This window comes from Jaculus jaculus, chromosome 12 (genome assembly GCF_020740685.1).
Source record: "Jaculus jaculus isolate mJacJac1 chromosome 12, mJacJac1.mat.Y.cur, whole genome shotgun sequence".
Classification (NCBI taxonomy): domain Eukaryota; kingdom Metazoa; phylum Chordata; class Mammalia; order Rodentia; family Dipodidae; genus Jaculus; species Jaculus jaculus.
The window spans coordinates 39418652-39436761 of NC_059113.1; the positions used below are offsets into that span (position 1 = coordinate 39418652).

The 18110-nt window shown below is 43.0% G+C and overlaps 1 protein-coding gene across 3 annotated transcripts in view; it reads left to right on the forward strand.

Annotated features, from left to right (window-relative positions):
• LOC101615178 (myosin-8) overlaps positions 1–18110 on the forward strand; it is a 29282-nt gene that overhangs the window by 10612 nt on the left and 560 nt on the right. For 2 of the 3 annotated variants that reach the window (XM_045130973.1, XM_045130972.1), the window contains exons 14-37: positions 231–540; positions 639–706; positions 1496–1583; positions 1669–1786; positions 2112–2235; positions 2332–2468; positions 4420–4675; positions 6856–7098; positions 7191–7367; positions 7446–7591; positions 7674–7764; positions 7960–8349; positions 8989–9115; positions 9645–9763; positions 9891–10087; positions 11324–11507; positions 11591–11756; positions 11854–11978; positions 13146–13454; positions 14342–14545; positions 15909–16034; positions 16124–16294; positions 16459–16563; positions 17142–17237. In XM_045130973.1, the coding sequence (XP_044986908.1) occupies positions 231–540; positions 639–706; positions 1496–1583; positions 1669–1786; positions 2112–2235; positions 2332–2468; positions 4420–4675; positions 6856–7098; positions 7191–7367; positions 7446–7591; positions 7674–7764; positions 7960–8349; positions 8989–9115; positions 9645–9763; positions 9891–10087; positions 11324–11507; positions 11591–11756; positions 11854–11978; positions 13146–13454; positions 14342–14545; positions 15909–16034; positions 16124–16294; positions 16459–16563; positions 17142–17237 (4077 nt within the window). Of the gene's footprint in view, positions 1–230; positions 550–638; positions 707–1495; positions 1584–1668; positions 1787–2111; positions 2236–2331; positions 2469–4419; positions 4676–6855; positions 7099–7190; positions 7368–7445; positions 7592–7673; positions 7765–7959; positions 8350–8988; positions 9116–9644; positions 9764–9890; positions 10088–11323; positions 11508–11590; positions 11757–11853; positions 11979–13145; positions 13455–14341; positions 14546–15908; positions 16035–16123; positions 16295–16458; positions 16564–17141; positions 17238–18110 lie in introns of all 3 variants that reach the window. The other variant, XM_045130974.1, reaches the window with a different exon arrangement.

Below are 18110 nucleotides of genomic sequence, written 5' to 3' on the forward strand. Positions count from 1 at the left end.
GGAGTTTGTATCAAATTATTCTTTTAGTGGAATATAACGTTTTAGACTGACTATGAAAAGAAATGGGAGCAAAGTCATTCTAGGAATAAAAGCCAAGGTCTCTGATATGTGATCCTGGTGAACTTTACACTCATACTTAATTGGGAGTGCTGACAATTCAAGTGATAGCCGCCCTATCTACATCCTTCCAAAGAAGTGAGGTTGACACTAGATCTATTTCTTGTATCTAGCCCTTGGGCATCTTCTCTATCCTGGAAGAGGAGTGCATGTTCCCCAAGGCTACAGACACCTCCTTCAAGAACAAACTCTATGACCAGCACCTGGGCAAGTCCAACAACTTCCAGAAGCCCAAAGTGGTCAAAGGCAAGGCCGAGGCCCACTTCTCACTCATACACTATGCGGGCACAGTGGACTACAACATTGCTGGCTGGCTGGACAAGAACAAGGACCCCCTGAATGACACCGTGGTGGGGCTGTACCAGAAGTCAGCAATGAAAACTCTGGCCAGTCTCTTTTCCACGTATGCTAGTGTTGAAGCAGGTACTGACTGTGTTCTTGATCTTATCTTAATCTTAGTCTTAACCCAGGCCCCAGCCTGTGGGATTCACTCTGATGTATGGGGTTTCTTTTTCTCTCAGATGGCAGTGCAAAGAAAGGTGCCAAGAAGAAGGGCTCTTCTTTCCAGACTGTCTCAGCCCTTTTCAGGGTAAAGTACAAATTTAAATTGAAAAATACACTCAGTTTCTATGATTTGTAATTACAGGATTTAGACTTAATTAAGAGGGAATATAAGGTTGATGAGATCAATGCAAATATCTACTCATCAGGATGTTCCTAAGCAATCCTCCTGTAGGGATGGGAGCTTTATTCATTATTCCTTATGTGATTGCAAATAACAAATTCAGGAATACTAAATGTCCTTAGGAGCTCTGCATGATAGAATAAGGATAAATTTGAAGGAAGCATATCTGAATGTCTAAGCTATCACTCGAAGGTTATATTCTTATTCTCCTAATGTTGTCAATTGAGAATATCCTGAGGTTCTATGTTTGGTTTGTTTTCACGTTGTATTACTTCATTTGTTCGTTTGAGACAGGGTTTCATCCTGTTGTCCAGGCTACACTTGAACTTGCGATCCTCCTGACTCAGTCTCTCGAGTGCTGGGATGGAAGGTGTACACCACCACCCCAGGCTCTGGGATTCTCTTTGAAAACGAGTCTGGGATAAACTCTTTAGAATATCCTTCCACCAAAACACATTATTGTCCCCTGAGATGGATTTGAATATTCTTTTTAAAATGGATGAAAACTATCTAACCCCAAGGCTAGTGATTTAGATGTATGATAAACTACAAAAATGTCCCTTATGATCAAAAGAATAATCTGGATACTCTTCAATAGAATTGAAACAACCCACATCATGGACTGTGAGCATTATATCTGTAAATGAGAGACATAAAACAGCATGTTAAAATCCAATATTCTTGACCCCATAGGAGAATCTGAATAAACTGATGACCAATCTGAGGAGCACCCACCCCCACTTCGTACGGTGTATCATCCCCAATGAAACTAAGACTCCTGGTGAGGCCCACAGCATAAATTAAATAAGTAGGAACAAGTTTGAAAACTCAGTGCCCAGTACTTAAGTTCTCTTCTCTGTTTTCAGGTGCCATGGAGCATGAACTGGTCCTGCACCAGCTGAGGTGCAACGGTGTGCTGGAAGGCATCCGCATCTGCAGGAAAGGATTCCCAAGCAGGATCTTATATGGGGACTTTAAACAAAGGTCAGTCCTGGTAGTTGTGTTCAGTGAATGATGTAATAATTTCATCATTTTATTGTCACCCTTTCTCATTATATATTGCATGCATCCTACTTAGCACCTATCATAAAATCAAGATGTTGAACAATACTGTTCTGTGGCAGGAGAACAGGGCAGAAGGATAACAGGAAGCAAATATACAAAAGAAAGACATGTTGTCTTATCTGATCTTAAAGGGTAGATTTTTTTCCTTTGGTTTTGCTCTCAGATTTTTAATGCTGTTTCTTTCTGGTGTGCTTTACATATGTGACCACACTTTCCTAACCGTGCTTTTTGTTTACCTGAGCAGATACAAGGTCTTGAATGCTAGTGCTATTCCAGAGGGACAGTTCATTGACAGCAAGAAGGCCTCTGAGAAGCTTCTGGCCTCTATAGATATCGACCACACCCAGTATAAATTTGGACACACCAAGGTATAGTTGTCACTCACTTACAGTGAATCCATGCGCCCTCGGCCTTGTCTGTGTTCTATGAAGTATGGGGATGATTTGTGCCTTTCCCTTTGCCAGGTTTTCTTTAAAGCTGGCCTTCTGGGTCTTCTGGAAGAAATGAGAGATGAAAAGTTGGCCCAGATTATAACAAGAACACAGGCTGTCTGTAGGGGATTCCTAATGAGAGTAGAATATCAGAAGATGCTGCAGAGGAGGTAACAACTACCTACGGTATCAGGCTTTTAGAGTCCCCCTAGGGACTGTCATTTGACTTTTCTTATTCATGAATTCTTTCATTTTGAGGTGTATATGTGTCTCTGACCCCTAAAACATGTAACCTTTGCTTTACCCATCACACTGGATGTCTCTGGAACATCTCTCCTGCCTCTATTCCCATCCATCTCACACACAGCTGTGGGAGCAGTTTGCAGTTAAGGATGTTCTCATCATGCCATGGACAGCTTGTGTCACCCCATGTAATCGTTATCCTGTGTCAAATCCAAGCTGCTTTGCTTGATGGTCAAGGCCCTCTTTGTCCCCAACTTTTCATTTCCAGCCAAACCAAGCTTTTATTCTCATGTTTGGCAAGCCCTGCTCCCTTTGTTTAAATCCGTCTATTCAAAAATCCCTTTTCCCCTTTCTGTAACTAGGTTTACACAGCTTATCTATTGAACATTACTACATTCACTTTCCTCACACACATGTTTTGTGTTCATTTTGCTCATCTGTACTAATTTAGCTCTGTATTATCCGTGTTTTACAATCTTTTCCATCATCTGCCTTATAACTTATGTCGTGCTTCTCAAATTTATAGATCTCTAAAACTGGACCTATAGGTATAAAATTTCCATTCTAACAAGCTTGAAGAGACCTGTGTATTATTACAAGTTAGTCAAACCTTGTCAGTCTCTTGATAGAGTTCGCAGAACGATTGCCAGTATTACCATTTAGAAAAAGCGGAACTGGAGGACAGCTCAGTTAGTAATGTGATTGCCTTGTATGCATGAGAACTTGAGTTTTATTCTCAGAATCCACACATAAAATCTGGGCAGGGTGACTCCAATTTATGATCTCAGCACCAAGGAGACAGAAGCAGGCAGATCACTGAGACACTGACCAGCCACATAGTCTAGCATCACTGTTGACTTCTAGGCCAGTGAGAGACCCTGTCTCAGAAATGATGGCTGATGTTCCTGAGGAGTGCCACCGCGATTGTTCTGTGTCCTCCACATGTATGTACATGCAGCTGCACCACTTCCGACATGCATCCGCCCCCATGCACACACAACCACCCCACCCCCATTACAAATTTTGGAGCTCAATCCACACTTTTAAAAAAATGCCCTGAAATATGAATGATCTAAATGAGCAAACAGGATGGAGGTGCTTGAAAACATTTAGAGAAGCCAGGAGGTTATCTGAAGACACTAACAAAAGAAGGTAATTCCATGGTGGTGCTCGAAAACAGATGGGGGACAGCCAATTAGTCCAGGTGAGGCAAATTAGAACCCCCCCCCCCATGGTACTTCACATTTACGTCTGTGTGGCAGCACCAAGCAACGCAATCACCTCATAACGATCACACTCACTTCCAAGCCACTGCTGAGACAAGTGGAATGCTCTTGCAACGGCAGAGGTCGTTCAGACATCGAAATATCCCTTCTTGGGCTGGAGGAATGGCTTAGCAGTTAAGGCATTCACCTGCAAAGCCAAAGGACCCAGGTTCAATTCCTCAGGACCCACATTAGCCAGATGCACAAGGGGGCTGGAGTGGGGATGCAGTGGCTGGAGGCCCTGGCATGCCCATTCTCTCTTTCTCTGCCCCTCTTTCTCTGTCAAATACATAAATAAATAAAAATAAAATATTAGAAATCTCCCTTCTCTGAAGTAAGTCTCACTTTGTTAGTTTGGAAAGACAATGAACACCAAGTTGCTCAATATGAACCATACTCACATCACTGACTCTAACTGGGAGTATGAGAGTGTGTTTCTGTGCAAACATGCAGACAAGTGTGTTTGTGTGTAAAGTCTCCACACAACAGATGCCAAATTTGGTATAGCATCACAGTCAGCAATATTCACGAAAACAGAAGCTTATGTGCACTAAATAAAAATTACATTGCTTTCAGTGGATCAAACCACACGAACTTTTTTGTGTCATTCCAGGGAAGCTCTTTTCTGCATCCAGTACAACGTCCGCGCCTTCATGAACGTCAAGCACTGGCCCTGGATGAAGCTCTTCTTCAAGATCAAGCCCCTGCTCAAGAGCGCAGAGACCGAGAAGGAAATGGCCACCATGAAGGAGGAGTTCCAGAAAACCAAAGACGAGCTTGCCAAGTCAGAGGCGAAAAGGAAGGAGCTGGAGGAAAAGATGGTCACTCTCTTGAAAGAGAAAAATGACCTGCAGCTCCAGGTTCAGTCTGTGAGTATTTGTGTTCTGAATGTATCATGTTAGGGAGGCTTTTCTGGAACTTAGAGACTTTGACTTACAAAATGGACTTTTCTTAAATGAAAAAAAAAACCCTCCAAGTTTTTTGTTGTTGTTTCTTTCTTTAGTATTTCACTTTCTTTATTACTCTGTGGGAAGGGAAGGTACAGTTACTTCTAAATTACACAGGGAAATGGGGGGATTGAATGATGTATTCAATAACTACAAAATTCAAACTGTGAAGGAAGCAGCTTAAACCCATCTCCAGTCTCACTCAACTATTTTACTCCTTTGGCTTGGCTAGCTCACCTTAGCAATAAGGATATAGTCTTCAGCTGGGCTTAATGGCACAAGCCCATGATCCCAGCTACTCCAGACGCTCAAGAAGGAAGATGACAAATTCAAGTTGTACCTGGACTATAGAATAAGTTCAAGGTCAGCTTAGGCAATATAGTGAGACCTTATCTCAAAATAAAAAGTAACAAGTGGGCTGAGGCATAGTTCAGTAGTGCAGCATTGGCCTGGGAAGCTCAAGACTCTCTCTAGGCTCCAGCCTTAGCCACACACACATACCTACACTTAAGTCAAGAAAGATAATCTTCCTTCCCTTTGTATTGTCTTTCCCCAATCCCTAAAATTTAACTCACTAAATATAAATTTATCTACACTTACTTGGGCTGAATTACTAATGTGGAAGGTAGTATAAAATGTTCTCCCTGGTCCTTCCTTTAATAAGAAGAGTTTTCGTGTGTGTGTGTGTGTTCATGTGTGGGTACACATGTATGGGGATATGCATGCATATACATGTGTGTGTATACGTGTGTGAAGGCCAGAGGCTGATATCTATTGCTCTCCACTTTGTTTACTGAGGAAGGGTTTCTCTGATCTGAACCCAGAGCTCGCTGGTTCCACTAGTGTAGCTAACCAGCTTTCCCCAGGAATCCGCCCTCTGTACTTCCCAAGTACTGCACAGCAAGCTCTTTATCCACTGAGCCGTCTCCTCAAACCAAGAATGGCTCTCTTAAGGCCACTGTGTAAGAGACCAGGAAAAAGTCACAGTTAAGACAGAGAACAAATTTGGCAACAGCCTTCTAGCTAAATCTAATTTCCCATTTCTTTGGGTAACAAGTCCAACAACATTATGAAGTAACTGTGAAATGAACAGGTTTCCTAAATTTTTAAGCCATTTTCAACTTTTCATTCTGATAACTTCACTTATATAAAGGAGGCAATTTTCCATGTGTATTAGACCAAGGTCTATCTTAAACTCTCTTCAGAGCTGACCAGTTAGAGTAAATACATACGGACTATATCACTATTAAAAAGTAAGAACCTGTGAAGTCCTCATGGTCATCTATTTAAGCATTTCTAAAAAGCTTAAGATATTAAAAAAGAAACACTAAGAAATTGAAAAAAATCCACAGGCACAGTAATCTAATCAGTTAGTGGCATGGCAGTATTTTCACTTGAGTTCTTAAATTAGTTACTTATAAAAACCTTATGGAGTAATAGAGTTCCTCAAAATTACTTGTTCTTATATATTCTAAAATTAAATTTAAGGCTAACAGGTAATTCTTTAAAGGTAAATGAAAAACTCTGGACAATTGCAGTATTGTTATGGGCTATCAGAAAGATTTGAATGGATTGAAAATGCTACATGAAAATTTATTTAAACTTTTTTTCATCTTTTTAAAAATTCAATCTATTAGTTATTTGAAAAGAGAAAGCAAATGATCAAAATCGAAAGTGACCAATATCACTAAATCAGAAACTTTGAATATTAAAGCTGAAAAACTCTTAGAAACTGTTTACTCCAACCTCATTTGCATATGAAAGAGTTTAGAATAAGAGGGATAAAGCAATTTGCCCAGATCCATTCATATGGAGGTAAGAATCCAGGCTTCCTTCTGCCCAGTACAGATCTTTCCACTCTTCTACACACAAGTTTTCAAATGGTCAGTTGCTTTTCCAGTCCAGTCATTTTATATAACCACTGGCTTCTAAATCTACAGTCTCGTTTTTAACTTTTTGCATGTCATCAGGCCAGGTAATAATGTTCAATTAAAGGTGGGTTTATATTCATGCATTTAATTAAACATTAAATACCTTGTGTAAATAGTTAATGTCAAAATAAACAAGAGACTCTCTGAGCATCCTAATGGATCTCTCCACAGGAAGCAGACAGCTTGGCTGATGCAGAGGAAAGGTGTGAACAACTCATCAAAAACAAAATCCAGCTTGAGGCTAAAATCAAAGAGGTGACTGAGAGAGCTGAGGACGAAGAAGAGATTAATGCTGAGCTGACAGCCAAGAAGAGGAAGCTGGAGGATGAGTGTTCAGAACTCAAGAAAGACATCGATGACCTTGAGCTGACCCTGGCCAAGGTGGAGAAGGAGAAGCATGCCACAGAGAACAAGGTATGAAGCATCTCCCGCCATGCCACGTGGAGCCTCTGCCATGCCACTAGGCTGCTCTCCAGGAGAGACCATCTCTCTCTTGACCTCCTTAGGTGAAAAACCTGACGGAAGAGATGGCAGGCCTGGATGAAACCATCGCCAAGCTGACCAAGGAGAAGAAGGCCCTGCAGGAGGCCCACCAGCAGACCCTGGATGACCTGCAGGCAGAGGAGGACAAAGTCAACATGCTGACCAAAGCCAAGAGCAAGCTCGAGCAGCAAGTGGACGATGTAAGAACATTTTTAGTTTCCTTTGGAAATAGTTTTCAAAATGTACATTCAATTTTAACCTTTTTACTTCCCTATTAGCTTGAAGGATCTCTGGAGCAAGAAAAGAAACTGAGAATGGATCTAGAAAGAGCCAAGAGGAAATTAGAAGGCGACCTCAAATTGGCCCAAGAGTCCACAATGGACATAGAAAATGACAAACAGCAACTAGATGAAAAGCTTAAAAAGTAGGAGCCCTACAAAGAACTCTATGTGACATCATCTTTCAATCCATTCGAACATTAATATTTCTTATTCTTTTCTCTAAAGGAAAGAATTTGAAATCAGCAATTTGATAAGCAAAATTGAAGATGAGCAAGCTGTAGAAGTTCAGCTTCAGAAAAAGATCAAAGAGTTGCAGGTAAGTATTCACCTCTGTTTGTTGAGACAGGGTCACACTTCGCAGATGTTATACTCACAATCCTGCTGCCTTAACCTCCTGAGTTCTGAAAATAACAGCCACGCACCACCATGCTCAGCCCCTCATTTTCTGAACACCAAGACACTAAAATCGAGATGACTTTGAGATGTGTTAATGTGCCTGTTTGACTCCCAGGCCCGCATTGAGGAGCTGGAGGAGGAAATCGAGGCAGAGCGGGCCTCCAGGGCCAAGGCAGAGAAGCAGCGCTCTGACCTCTCCCGGGAACTGGAGGAGATCAGCGAGCGGCTGGAAGAGGCCGGCGGGGCCACCTCTGCACAGGTGGAGTTAAACAAGAAGCGGGAGGCCGAGTTCCAGAAACTGCGGCGCGACCTGGAGGAGGCCACCCTGCAGCACGAGGCCACGGCGGCTGCTCTTCGGAAGAAGCACGCAGACAGCGTGGCCGAGCTCGGGGAGCAGATCGACAACCTGCAGCGGGTGAAGCAGAAGCTGGAGAAGGAGAAGAGCGAGCTCAAAATGGAGATCGACGACCTCAGTAGTAATGCAGAGGCAATTTCCAAAGCTAAGGTACCTAACAGTCTCTAAATGAAGGCAATGACCTATAAGAACAGTCACCCACTGTTATTTGGCAGTAAACATGGTTTGTAGAAAATTTATAGCAATACTCAAATGTTTCTTATTTTATTTAAAAAAAATGACTAGTTATATTCCACTAAGATTATTTCAAACTTCACACTGTCATTATTGGGGTGTGCGGATGGCTTCCACACACAACCAGCATAAGGGCATGGTGCACTGAGGATTCAAGGGTTCTGGTGTTCACAGACACCACGTTATAACTTCATGCTCACACCTCAAATAAGCTTGACAAGTATCTTTTTTTTTAAAGATAGCACTGGTAGCTTTTTATTTTTATTTTACTTTTATTTATTTATTAGTGACAGAGAGAGAGAGAGAATGGGCATGCCGGGGCCTCCAGCCACTGCAGACGAACTCCAGATGCGTGTGCCACCATGTGCATCTGGCTTACGTGGGGCCTGGAGAATCGAACCTGGGTCCTTAGGTTTCACAGGCATGCACCTTAATTGCTAAGCCATCTCTCCAGCCCTTGACAAGTATCTTGAGAATCTGATTTTAAGGTCTCATTTTTCTTTTCCTTCCTGGCTACACTTAGTGCCTTACCTCCCTTTGTCATGTGCCTCCCAGGGAAACCTGGAGAAGATGTGCCGCACGTTGGAAGATCAGGTGAGCGAGCTGAGGAGCAGGGAGGAGGAGCAGCAGCGGCTGGTCAGCGAGCTGACTGCACAGCGAGCGCGCCTGCAGACGGAAGCAGGTGAGGCGGCGCCCAGGGATCCGGCTGTGTGGCGAGGCTCGGGGCCTCTGGACGGGAAGCCAGACTCCCTTTTTAGTTTTAAAGAGACCGTCAGAAAACGGGAGGAAAGAAAGAATCAGTAGACAGGTTGACGTGTTACCCCTGTGGCACTTCTGTCTGCTGTCCATTTTTCGTCAAGGTTATTTAGGAGTTAGGTTTTGCCACTAATTCTTTTTCTTCATTTCCTTCCTTCATTCTCTCTCCCTTCCCTTTCTTCTGTATGTTCTCTCTCTCTCTCTCTCTTTTGTTCCTCTGGGGGCAAGGCGTCATTCTAGCCCAGGCTGACCTAGAACTCACTCTGTAGCTAGACTGAAATTCATGGTGATCATCCTACCTCAGCCCCTTAAGTGCTGGCTTTAAAGACATATGCTGCTATGCCCTGCTGTATTTCTATATTTGGAAACAAATACATATGCACATGCATACACATATGAAAGTTTTAGGCTTCTTATTCTGCCCTTGGTAACTCTTTGGCCTCTAACATTCTTAGGTGAATACTCCCGACAGTTAGATGAGAAAGACGCTTTAGTCTCTCAGCTTTCTAGGAGCAAACAAGCATCTACGCAGCAGATGGAGGAGCTGAAACGTCAGCTGGAGGAAGAAACTAAAGTGAGTTTTGCTGAAGATCTTCGTGACTAATGCAATCTAAACAAGCCCACTTAGATGCGACTTGAGTTGGACAAACTAGATGATGGTGAATGTAAGGACTTAGGTCACTGAACTGCCACTTCTGCAGGCCAAGAACGCGCTGGCCCACGCCCTGCAGTCCTCCCGCCACGACTGTGACCTGCTGCGGGAGCAGTACGAGGAGGAGCAGGAGGGCAAAGCCGAGCTGCAGAGGGCGCTGTCCAAGGCCAACAGCGAGGTTGCCCAGTGGAGGACCAAATACGAGACAGACGCCATCCAGCGCACGGAGGAACTGGAGGAGGCCAAGTAAGTGCTGGGAACACCAGAGGAACAGAAGGATATGGTCTCTGAACTGCTTAACTCGATGGCAATTCCCACAAGAAGTTGTGGTGGTATTACTGCGAATCGCATAAAAATAACAAAAGCGCCAGGCGTGGTGGCACATGCTTTTAATCCCAGCACTCCAGAGGCAGAGATAGGAGGACCACTGTGAGTTCGAGGCCACCCTGAGACTACATAGGGAATTCCAGGTCAGCCTGAGCTAGAGTGAGACTCTTAACTCGAAAAAAAAAAAAAAAAAGAAAGAAAAAACTGTACTGGAGAGATGGATTAGCAGTCAAGGCATCTGCCTGCAAAGCCTAAGGACCCAGGTTTGATTCCCCAGGACCCATGTAAGCCAGATGCACAAGGTAGCATATGCATCTGGAGTTCATATGCAGTGGCTAGAGGCCCTAGCATACCATTCTATCTGTCTATCTATCTGTCTCTTTCTCTCTCTAAATAAATAAATAATTTCAGAAAACATACACTAATGTTGATTCAGCACAGTTTCTTTTAATCACATATATGCAGCAGTCTAGTAAGAGAAAGAAATTTTGGTAGATGCATCAGGGCACCTCACGCAGCTAAAGCCAAAACTCGCCTTGGTTATGAGAGTTAAAAGTTCTTAGCTCCTTCAGCATATGGACTTGGCATACAACTGAAAATTAAGCAAAAACATAGGCCATTCACAATGCCTTTGCTTTAGCTCCATAACTTCTACTGATCTATCCATCACTACTTTCTTTCTCTGGGTAGTCTGTCTAAATGCACGTGGTTAAAAGAAGCTGGCTGTTCTCTAGGGGAAAGAACACAGAGGACATGGAAAGTCCGAGAAAACAAATACACTTGGTTTATTTTCGCCCAATAACAACATCCATTTAACCTCAACCCCTTTCTGGAATTAGATAGGGCATACAAATCCATAGATAACATTGTTGTCGCTGATCATTTTCACTATCAATCCCAATCAGAACCCCTAGAAGTCCCAAAGCACCTTCTTTGGTAGCACCACCAGCAGCCTCTAGGAATCCAGTGATATAATAAGGAATTCACTCCAACTATCTATCACTTTGGAGTCTACAAAAAGTTTATCACTCAAGAAGCAATTCTGGCTACCACAGTTTTGAAGATCATATGGCTTTTGCTATTATAAAACAGGACCATAAGAAGGGGCCATGAAGGCTACCTGACCTTGACTGGATGGTCTGGCTAACTTTTCAGGAAGAAGCTGGCCCAGCGTCTGCAGGATGCTGAGGAACACGTCGAAGCCGTGAACGCCAAGTGCGCTTCCCTGGAGAAGACCAAGCAGCGCCTGCAGAACGAGGTGGAGGACCTCATGCTGGACGTGGAGAGATCTAACGCTGCCTGCGCAGCTCTTGACAAGAAGCAAAGGAACTTTGATAAGGTAGCTTAGCCTGCTTAAACTTCATGAATATTTTGTTGGCTCTTCCTTCTCCTTGCACCAGCTGATGAGCTACTTCCATTCAGGTCCTGTCAGAATGGAAACAGAAGTATGAGGAAACTCAAGCTGAGCTGGAGGCCTCCCAGAAGGAGTCCCGTTCCCTCAGTACTGAGCTGTTCAAGGTGAAGAATGCCTACGAGGAATCCCTGGACCAACTCGAGACACTGAAGAGAGAAAACAAGAACCTTCAGCGTGAGTCCTGACGACCTTCCCTCGCCTGCTTAGCTCTGACCAGTTCTCTTCCATATTTTCTTTAGTCCAATGACTTCTCTTGTCTTTTCTTCCACAGAGGAGATCTCTGACCTCACTGAGCAGATTGCAGAAGGGGGAAAGCAGATTCATGAACTAGAGAAAATAAAGAAGCAAGTGGAACAAGAGAAATGTGATATTCAGGCTGCCTTGGAGGAAGCAGAGGTACATGATCCTAAGTCACGGGAAGAAAAATAAGAACATTACTGAAAATACTCAATGTAGGCAATGATGCTATGGGTTGGGTATACTACTGTGGAGAAGTGCCAATTTAAATATGAAGGATCCTTATAAAGTGCAACTTAACAATCACTTGTAAAATCTTAAAAATGTAACTACTGTGATCCATTAATTCAGTTTCATAGAATTGAAAAAAGAAGAATATGCAAATTCTAGAACACCCACGTAACCATTAAGTATAATTAGTGGGCCAGTCATGGTGATGCACACCTGTAATCCCAGAATTCTGGAGGCAGAAGCAGGAGGATTGCAGCTAGTGGGACGGGCATGATCTATATAACGAATTCCAGACTATCCAGGGATATATAGCAAGACCTGTGTCAAAAGATGCCCCCCATAAGTATGATTAAAATGGAGAAACATTTGTAACAGGTGTAAATGTTTGCTTTTCCAATGCAGCACACTAACGTGCATATTCAATGTTAACTATATAAAATGTAAAGAAATTGGGAAAAGAGGAGGATAATGAGTTTGAGGCCAGCCTCAGCCTGAGCCACAGAGAGAAAGGAAGAGACAGAGAATGAGAGAGAGAAAAAAAGAAACAGACTAGAAAAAAATGTATCACCTAACAATAGTTATCTCCCAGTGTTGGGCACAATGAATAATGTTTGTTTTTATACATGTTCCCCTCATTCTACAATGAGCATATATTGTGTAATTGGAAAAATATATATATACACATACTTTATTGAGGCAGGGTCTCACTTTAGCCCAGGCTGACCTAGAATTCATTCTATAGCCCACACTAGCCTCCAACTCATAGTGATCCTTAGTACCTCAGCCTTCTGAGTGCTGGGATAATAGACATGAACCAGCAACCCCAGCAGAAAAAAAAAAAATCTTTAAACTTATAGTTTCTATACCAGATTATTTCACATATGAACATTTTAATTCATAAAATAGATTGCGAGTTTATGTTTCCTACACATAATTTTGTTAGTACTAGTATGGCTAGTAGTAATTTCTGCTGAATGAAACAAATGAATAATTCACCTAGCAGGTTCCTATAACTGCTATGTTGACTGTAAAATTAAACACAATAGGCTATAAGTCTTTGAGTTCTCTTCCATTATTAATTGCTGGTTTCTTAAGGCATCCCTGGAGCATGAAGAGGGAAAGATCCTGCGCATCCAGCTTGAGTTGAACCAAGTCAAGTCTGAAGTTGACAGGAAGATTGCCGAGAAGGATGAAGAAATTGACCAGCTGAAGAGAAACCATGTCCGAGTGGTGGAGACCATGCAGAGCACACTGGATGCAGAGATCAGAAGCAGGAACGATGCTCTGAGAGTCAAAAAGAAGATGGAGGGAGATCTGAATGAGATGGAAATCCAGCTGAACCACGCCAACCGATTGGCTGCAGAGAGCTTGAGGAATTACAGGAACACCCAAGGCATCCTGAAGGTAGATGGGTCCACATTAGCTTCTCAGATACATCATGGGAGACACCTGCCTGCCATCCTCCCAAAAGTTTCATTCGGCCATTGTTTCCTCACACCAAATTTTATCTAGCTGCATGCACAGAGGAAGCTGACTTAAATACATCCACTTAGAATGTAGTCATTTTGGGCTGGAGAGATGACATAGTGGTTAAGGCACTTGCCTACAAAGCCTAAGAACCCACGTTTGATTCCCCAGAACCCATGTAAGCCAGATGAACAATGCGGCATTATGCATCTGGAGTTTGTTTGCAGTGGCTAGAGGCCCTGGTGTGCTTATTCTCTCTCTGTCTGTCTGTCTGTCTGTCTGTCTCTCCTCTCTATATATCTCTCTTTCAGCAAATACATGAAAATAAAATAGTTCTACAATGTAATCATTTTAATGAAACTGTGTGTAGAAGAGCAAAGAGAAGCTCAGATTAAAGCATGACAGACAGAACACCCGCAGACTTTGCATAAGATGGCCTGAAACTGAGTCTTAGTTTCGTCACTGCTTAATTTGGGGCAAGATATTTACACTCTCATACCTAGTGCTACAGATTAACAATAACCAAGGGTGACTGTGGGCCAAGTGAGCTAACAGACGTCAGGTACTGCCCAGAGCATATGCAGAATGCTCCGTAAATGACAAACACTAGTGACCTGAACATGGAAAAATAGCCAGTTACAGGCAGAAATAGAACAAGAATCTAGGTCTCCTGATAATTCTCTCACATCCTAAGCAAATGAAACCACCATTCTTAACTTCATTCACATAACAAGCATGTCTTTTCCTGTTCCTAGCACCAGTGTGTTCTTCTAACTTGTCTCTTAGATGTTCACATCTTCTTTGCAATGGTTTTAAACTTATAGGACACCCAGCTGCACCTGGACGATGCTCTCCGGGGCCAGGAGGACCTGAAGGAGCAGCTGGCCATCGTGGAGCGCAGGGCCAACCTGCTGCAGGCTGAGGTGGAGGAGCTGCGGGCCACGCTGGAGCAGACGGAGAGGGCCCGGAAGCTGGCGGAGCAGGAGCTCCTGGATGCCAGCGAACGCGTGCAGCTTCTCCACACCCAGGTGAGAGAAGTGCCAGTGCACTGCTAAGTACAAAGTCTGAATAATAAGCATGTGCATATAAATAAGGGTGGGTGCATGCTCATATGAACTAGTTATCTTTTGATGATGGGTGATTACGCTGTGTGTCCCTATTTGCACTTTCTAGATTTTTTTCTATTAAAAGGTCATTTTGTTTGTTTGATTTTTTTTTAAACTCACAAATATGGTTGGACTTTTTGGATTATTTTCAAAGCCACAGTGGAATAAACAAGTTAAAAAAAAAAATGCCTGTTGACTCCAAACTGAAAATGCTTCATGTAGCACATACCAGGTGCAATTCAGCATTCAACTCTACTGGTGCCACGGCCCCCGGGCATTGTAGGACATCAACTTTATTGCTAGCATGGCCCCTGTGTGTTGGAAGTCATCAATTTTATTGTTACCCCGGTCCCTATGTGTTGGAGGACATCCAGCAACCCTGACTTTCCCAGTCATTAAAGGCAGTAGTAATCCAAGTCATTGTGATACCTGAAAACATACATCTCCAAGTGTTTCCAAATAGCCACTATGCAGCTTGCTTCCCTTTGAAGACCACTGGGTTGAAATTTTAGATTCTTTCATAAGATAAATTCAGAATCTCAGAAGAAAACAAACTATAATAATTCAGAGAGGGAGAGAGAGAGAAAGAGAGAAAGACCTAAGAGAGTTTGTGTCACGCAATCACAAAAAGAGAGGGCTGAAGAAATAGCCTGGGTGCTTGCTTGCAAGACCTGACATCCTGGGGTTGATTCCCTAGCACTCATGTATGCTATGCCACAAAGTGGTACGTGTGTCTGGAGTTCACTTGCAATGGCACTAGACCATAGCCTGCCCATTCTCTCTCTCTCTCTCCTTAAAAATAAATAAAACTATTCTTTAAAAAGAATCTATCACTTTTTAACACAGTATTACCAACCTTCTAAACTATTCTTTAAAAAGAATCTATCAATTTTTAACACAGTATTACCAACCTTCTAAGGACAGAACAATGATGATATATGACTGAAATATAGTAAATAATGACAACTAATAGAGGCAGTCTTTATTATTGTTTTGAGACACTCTCTCCCTATGTAGTTCAGGCTAGACCTGAACTCTTGATCCTCCTGCCTCAGTCTCCCAACTTCTAGGATCACATAAATGCACCACCACGCCTTACTAATATAGGCACTTTTAAACCTCAAAGGTCCTTGTGCATAAGTCGTAACTTGCAAATGATTAGTGTTTTGCACCAGAATATTAAAAGTTTAGTAAATGTTGGCATCAAATCTCATTGGTGAGCCAACAGTAGAACATTTCCAAGAAGGAAAACTGAAAATCTCATAAGTTTCCATTGTTTTAACAGAACACTAGCCTCATCAACACCAAGAAAAAGCTGGAAAACGATGTTTCACAACTGCAGAGTGAAGTGGAAGAAGTTATTCAAGAGTCGCGCAATGCCGAAGAGAAGGCCAAGAAGGCCATCACCGATGTGAGCAAGATGGGCCGTCCTCTTCCAGACACGCTGTGCTACTGGAAGTCAGCAGGTGTCGCTATTTTCTTGATTTATTTCCTTCCCAGGCCGCCATGATGGCGGAGGAGCTGAAGAAGGAGCAGGACACGAGCGCCCACCTGGAGCGGATGAAGAAGAACATGGAGCAGACGGTGAAGGACCTGCAGCTCCGCCTGGACGAGGCCGAGCAGCTGGCGCTGAAGGGTGGCAAGAAGCAGATCCAGAAACTGGAGGCCAGGGTGGGCCTCAGTCTCTAAATCTGGGAAGAGCTAGGGGGCACTCCTTTCTACCCTTCCTTCTTCCTTGTCCTGGGGTCAGGGACACCATGGCCATACCTTCAGTAGATCCTGGGCTAGTTAACATCCCCCAGAACTGACTATAGATTTATCTTTCTTGATGACAGGTACGTGAACTTGAAGGAGAGGTTGAAAATGAACAGAAACGTAATGCTGAGGCTGTTAAAGGGTTAAGGAAACATGAGAGGAGAGTAAAGGAGCTCACCTACCAGGTAAGGCAAATGGAAAGGCTTTATGGAATGTCCAGACATCCTGCCCAAAAGGAAAATGAAAGCCTGGTGATTATGTGGCATTCACAAGTAGTGAGTGCCACATTGATGCTCAGAAAGTAAAGGGGAGAAGATATAATTGCTTATTGTACACATATACTAAGCTAGGAAGCTTGAGAGGGCTGGGGATGTAGGTTAGTGGTAGAGTACATGTTGAGCATGGACTTGATCTAAAGTAACAGTGACGGATGAAGGGTGGGAGGTAAAGAGAGTAAAAGACACAATATAGGAAAGAATGTAGGTATTAGAGTCAAGAAAACTGAGCATTAGTCCTGGTTTGGCCTGTCCTGGAGTAGGGAGGTAAGAATTACAGAAGATGATTGTAATTCTCTAACTGAGCACCTACACACAGTTCACATTTAATGGAGTAGCACTGTTAATATCATGAGTACATAAATTTACTCCAAGGGGCTCCTGTCAGCACACCAGGTGACTTATTTGGTACTGCAGTGAACATTTAGCACTGACAGTAGACATATTTCTTTGGGTTGAATACATTTTTTTTCCCCTCAACTTCTCAGACTGAGGAAGACCGCAAGAATGTTCTTAGGCTTCAGGACTTGGTGGATAAATTGCAGGCGAAGGTGAAATCTTACAAAAGACAAGCGGAGGAGGCTGTGAGTATCCTGAAGCTCTTGTACAAAGAAGCAAGTTCCTTTTAATGGAAAAAATATGCTGAGAGAATGTGTTAATGGGACAGAAAAGGACAAAGTAAAAACCACCATTCATATATTTTAAGAGGGGTAATTTTCCAATATTTACAACCCCATCATAATTATGGAGTTGGACTTTAAGGGGAGATTTTATTTTATTTTTATTCATTTATTTGAGAAAGAGAAATAGTTGGGGGGCAGGGAGAGAGAGAGAGAATGGGCACACCAGAGCCCTGGTGCACCTATACTCTCTCAACCACTGCAAACAAAGTCCAAATGTTTGTGCCACCTCGTGCATCTGGCTTATGTGGGCCTTGAGAAATCACACCTGGGTCCTTTGACTTTACAGAAAAATGTCTTAACCCATAAGCCACCTCTTCAGCCCAAGATATTTTTATTATTAAGCAATTTTTAAGGGCTGGGTGAAAAAGAAAGTTCCACACTCCCCACCTTGCTTGATAGCGATAGATATACACACAGTAGAAACAGTAACACCTGGATCAATAATTCCTCTCCTTGCAGCCATTCACAGAAGCAAGCATTCCCTAAAGTCAAACATCATTCTTTGTCCCAGCTGACTGGTTCACGCACTGCTCATGTCTTCAATGAGGCTCTTTTCCTTGCATCTGCTGCAGCTACTGAGAACATGTCAGAGGGCTGAGGGTGTAGCCCAATGGTAGAGCATGTGTGAGACCCTAAATTAATCCCTGACACCTTACAATAAAGCAAAGATTCTAGAAGATTCTCCAGCTGCACTTTCCATAGTTGTCCCCTATTCCTTATCCTTTTAATGTGATAGGAAGAAAGGGAGGGAGGGAAGGAGGGAGGGAGGTGAAA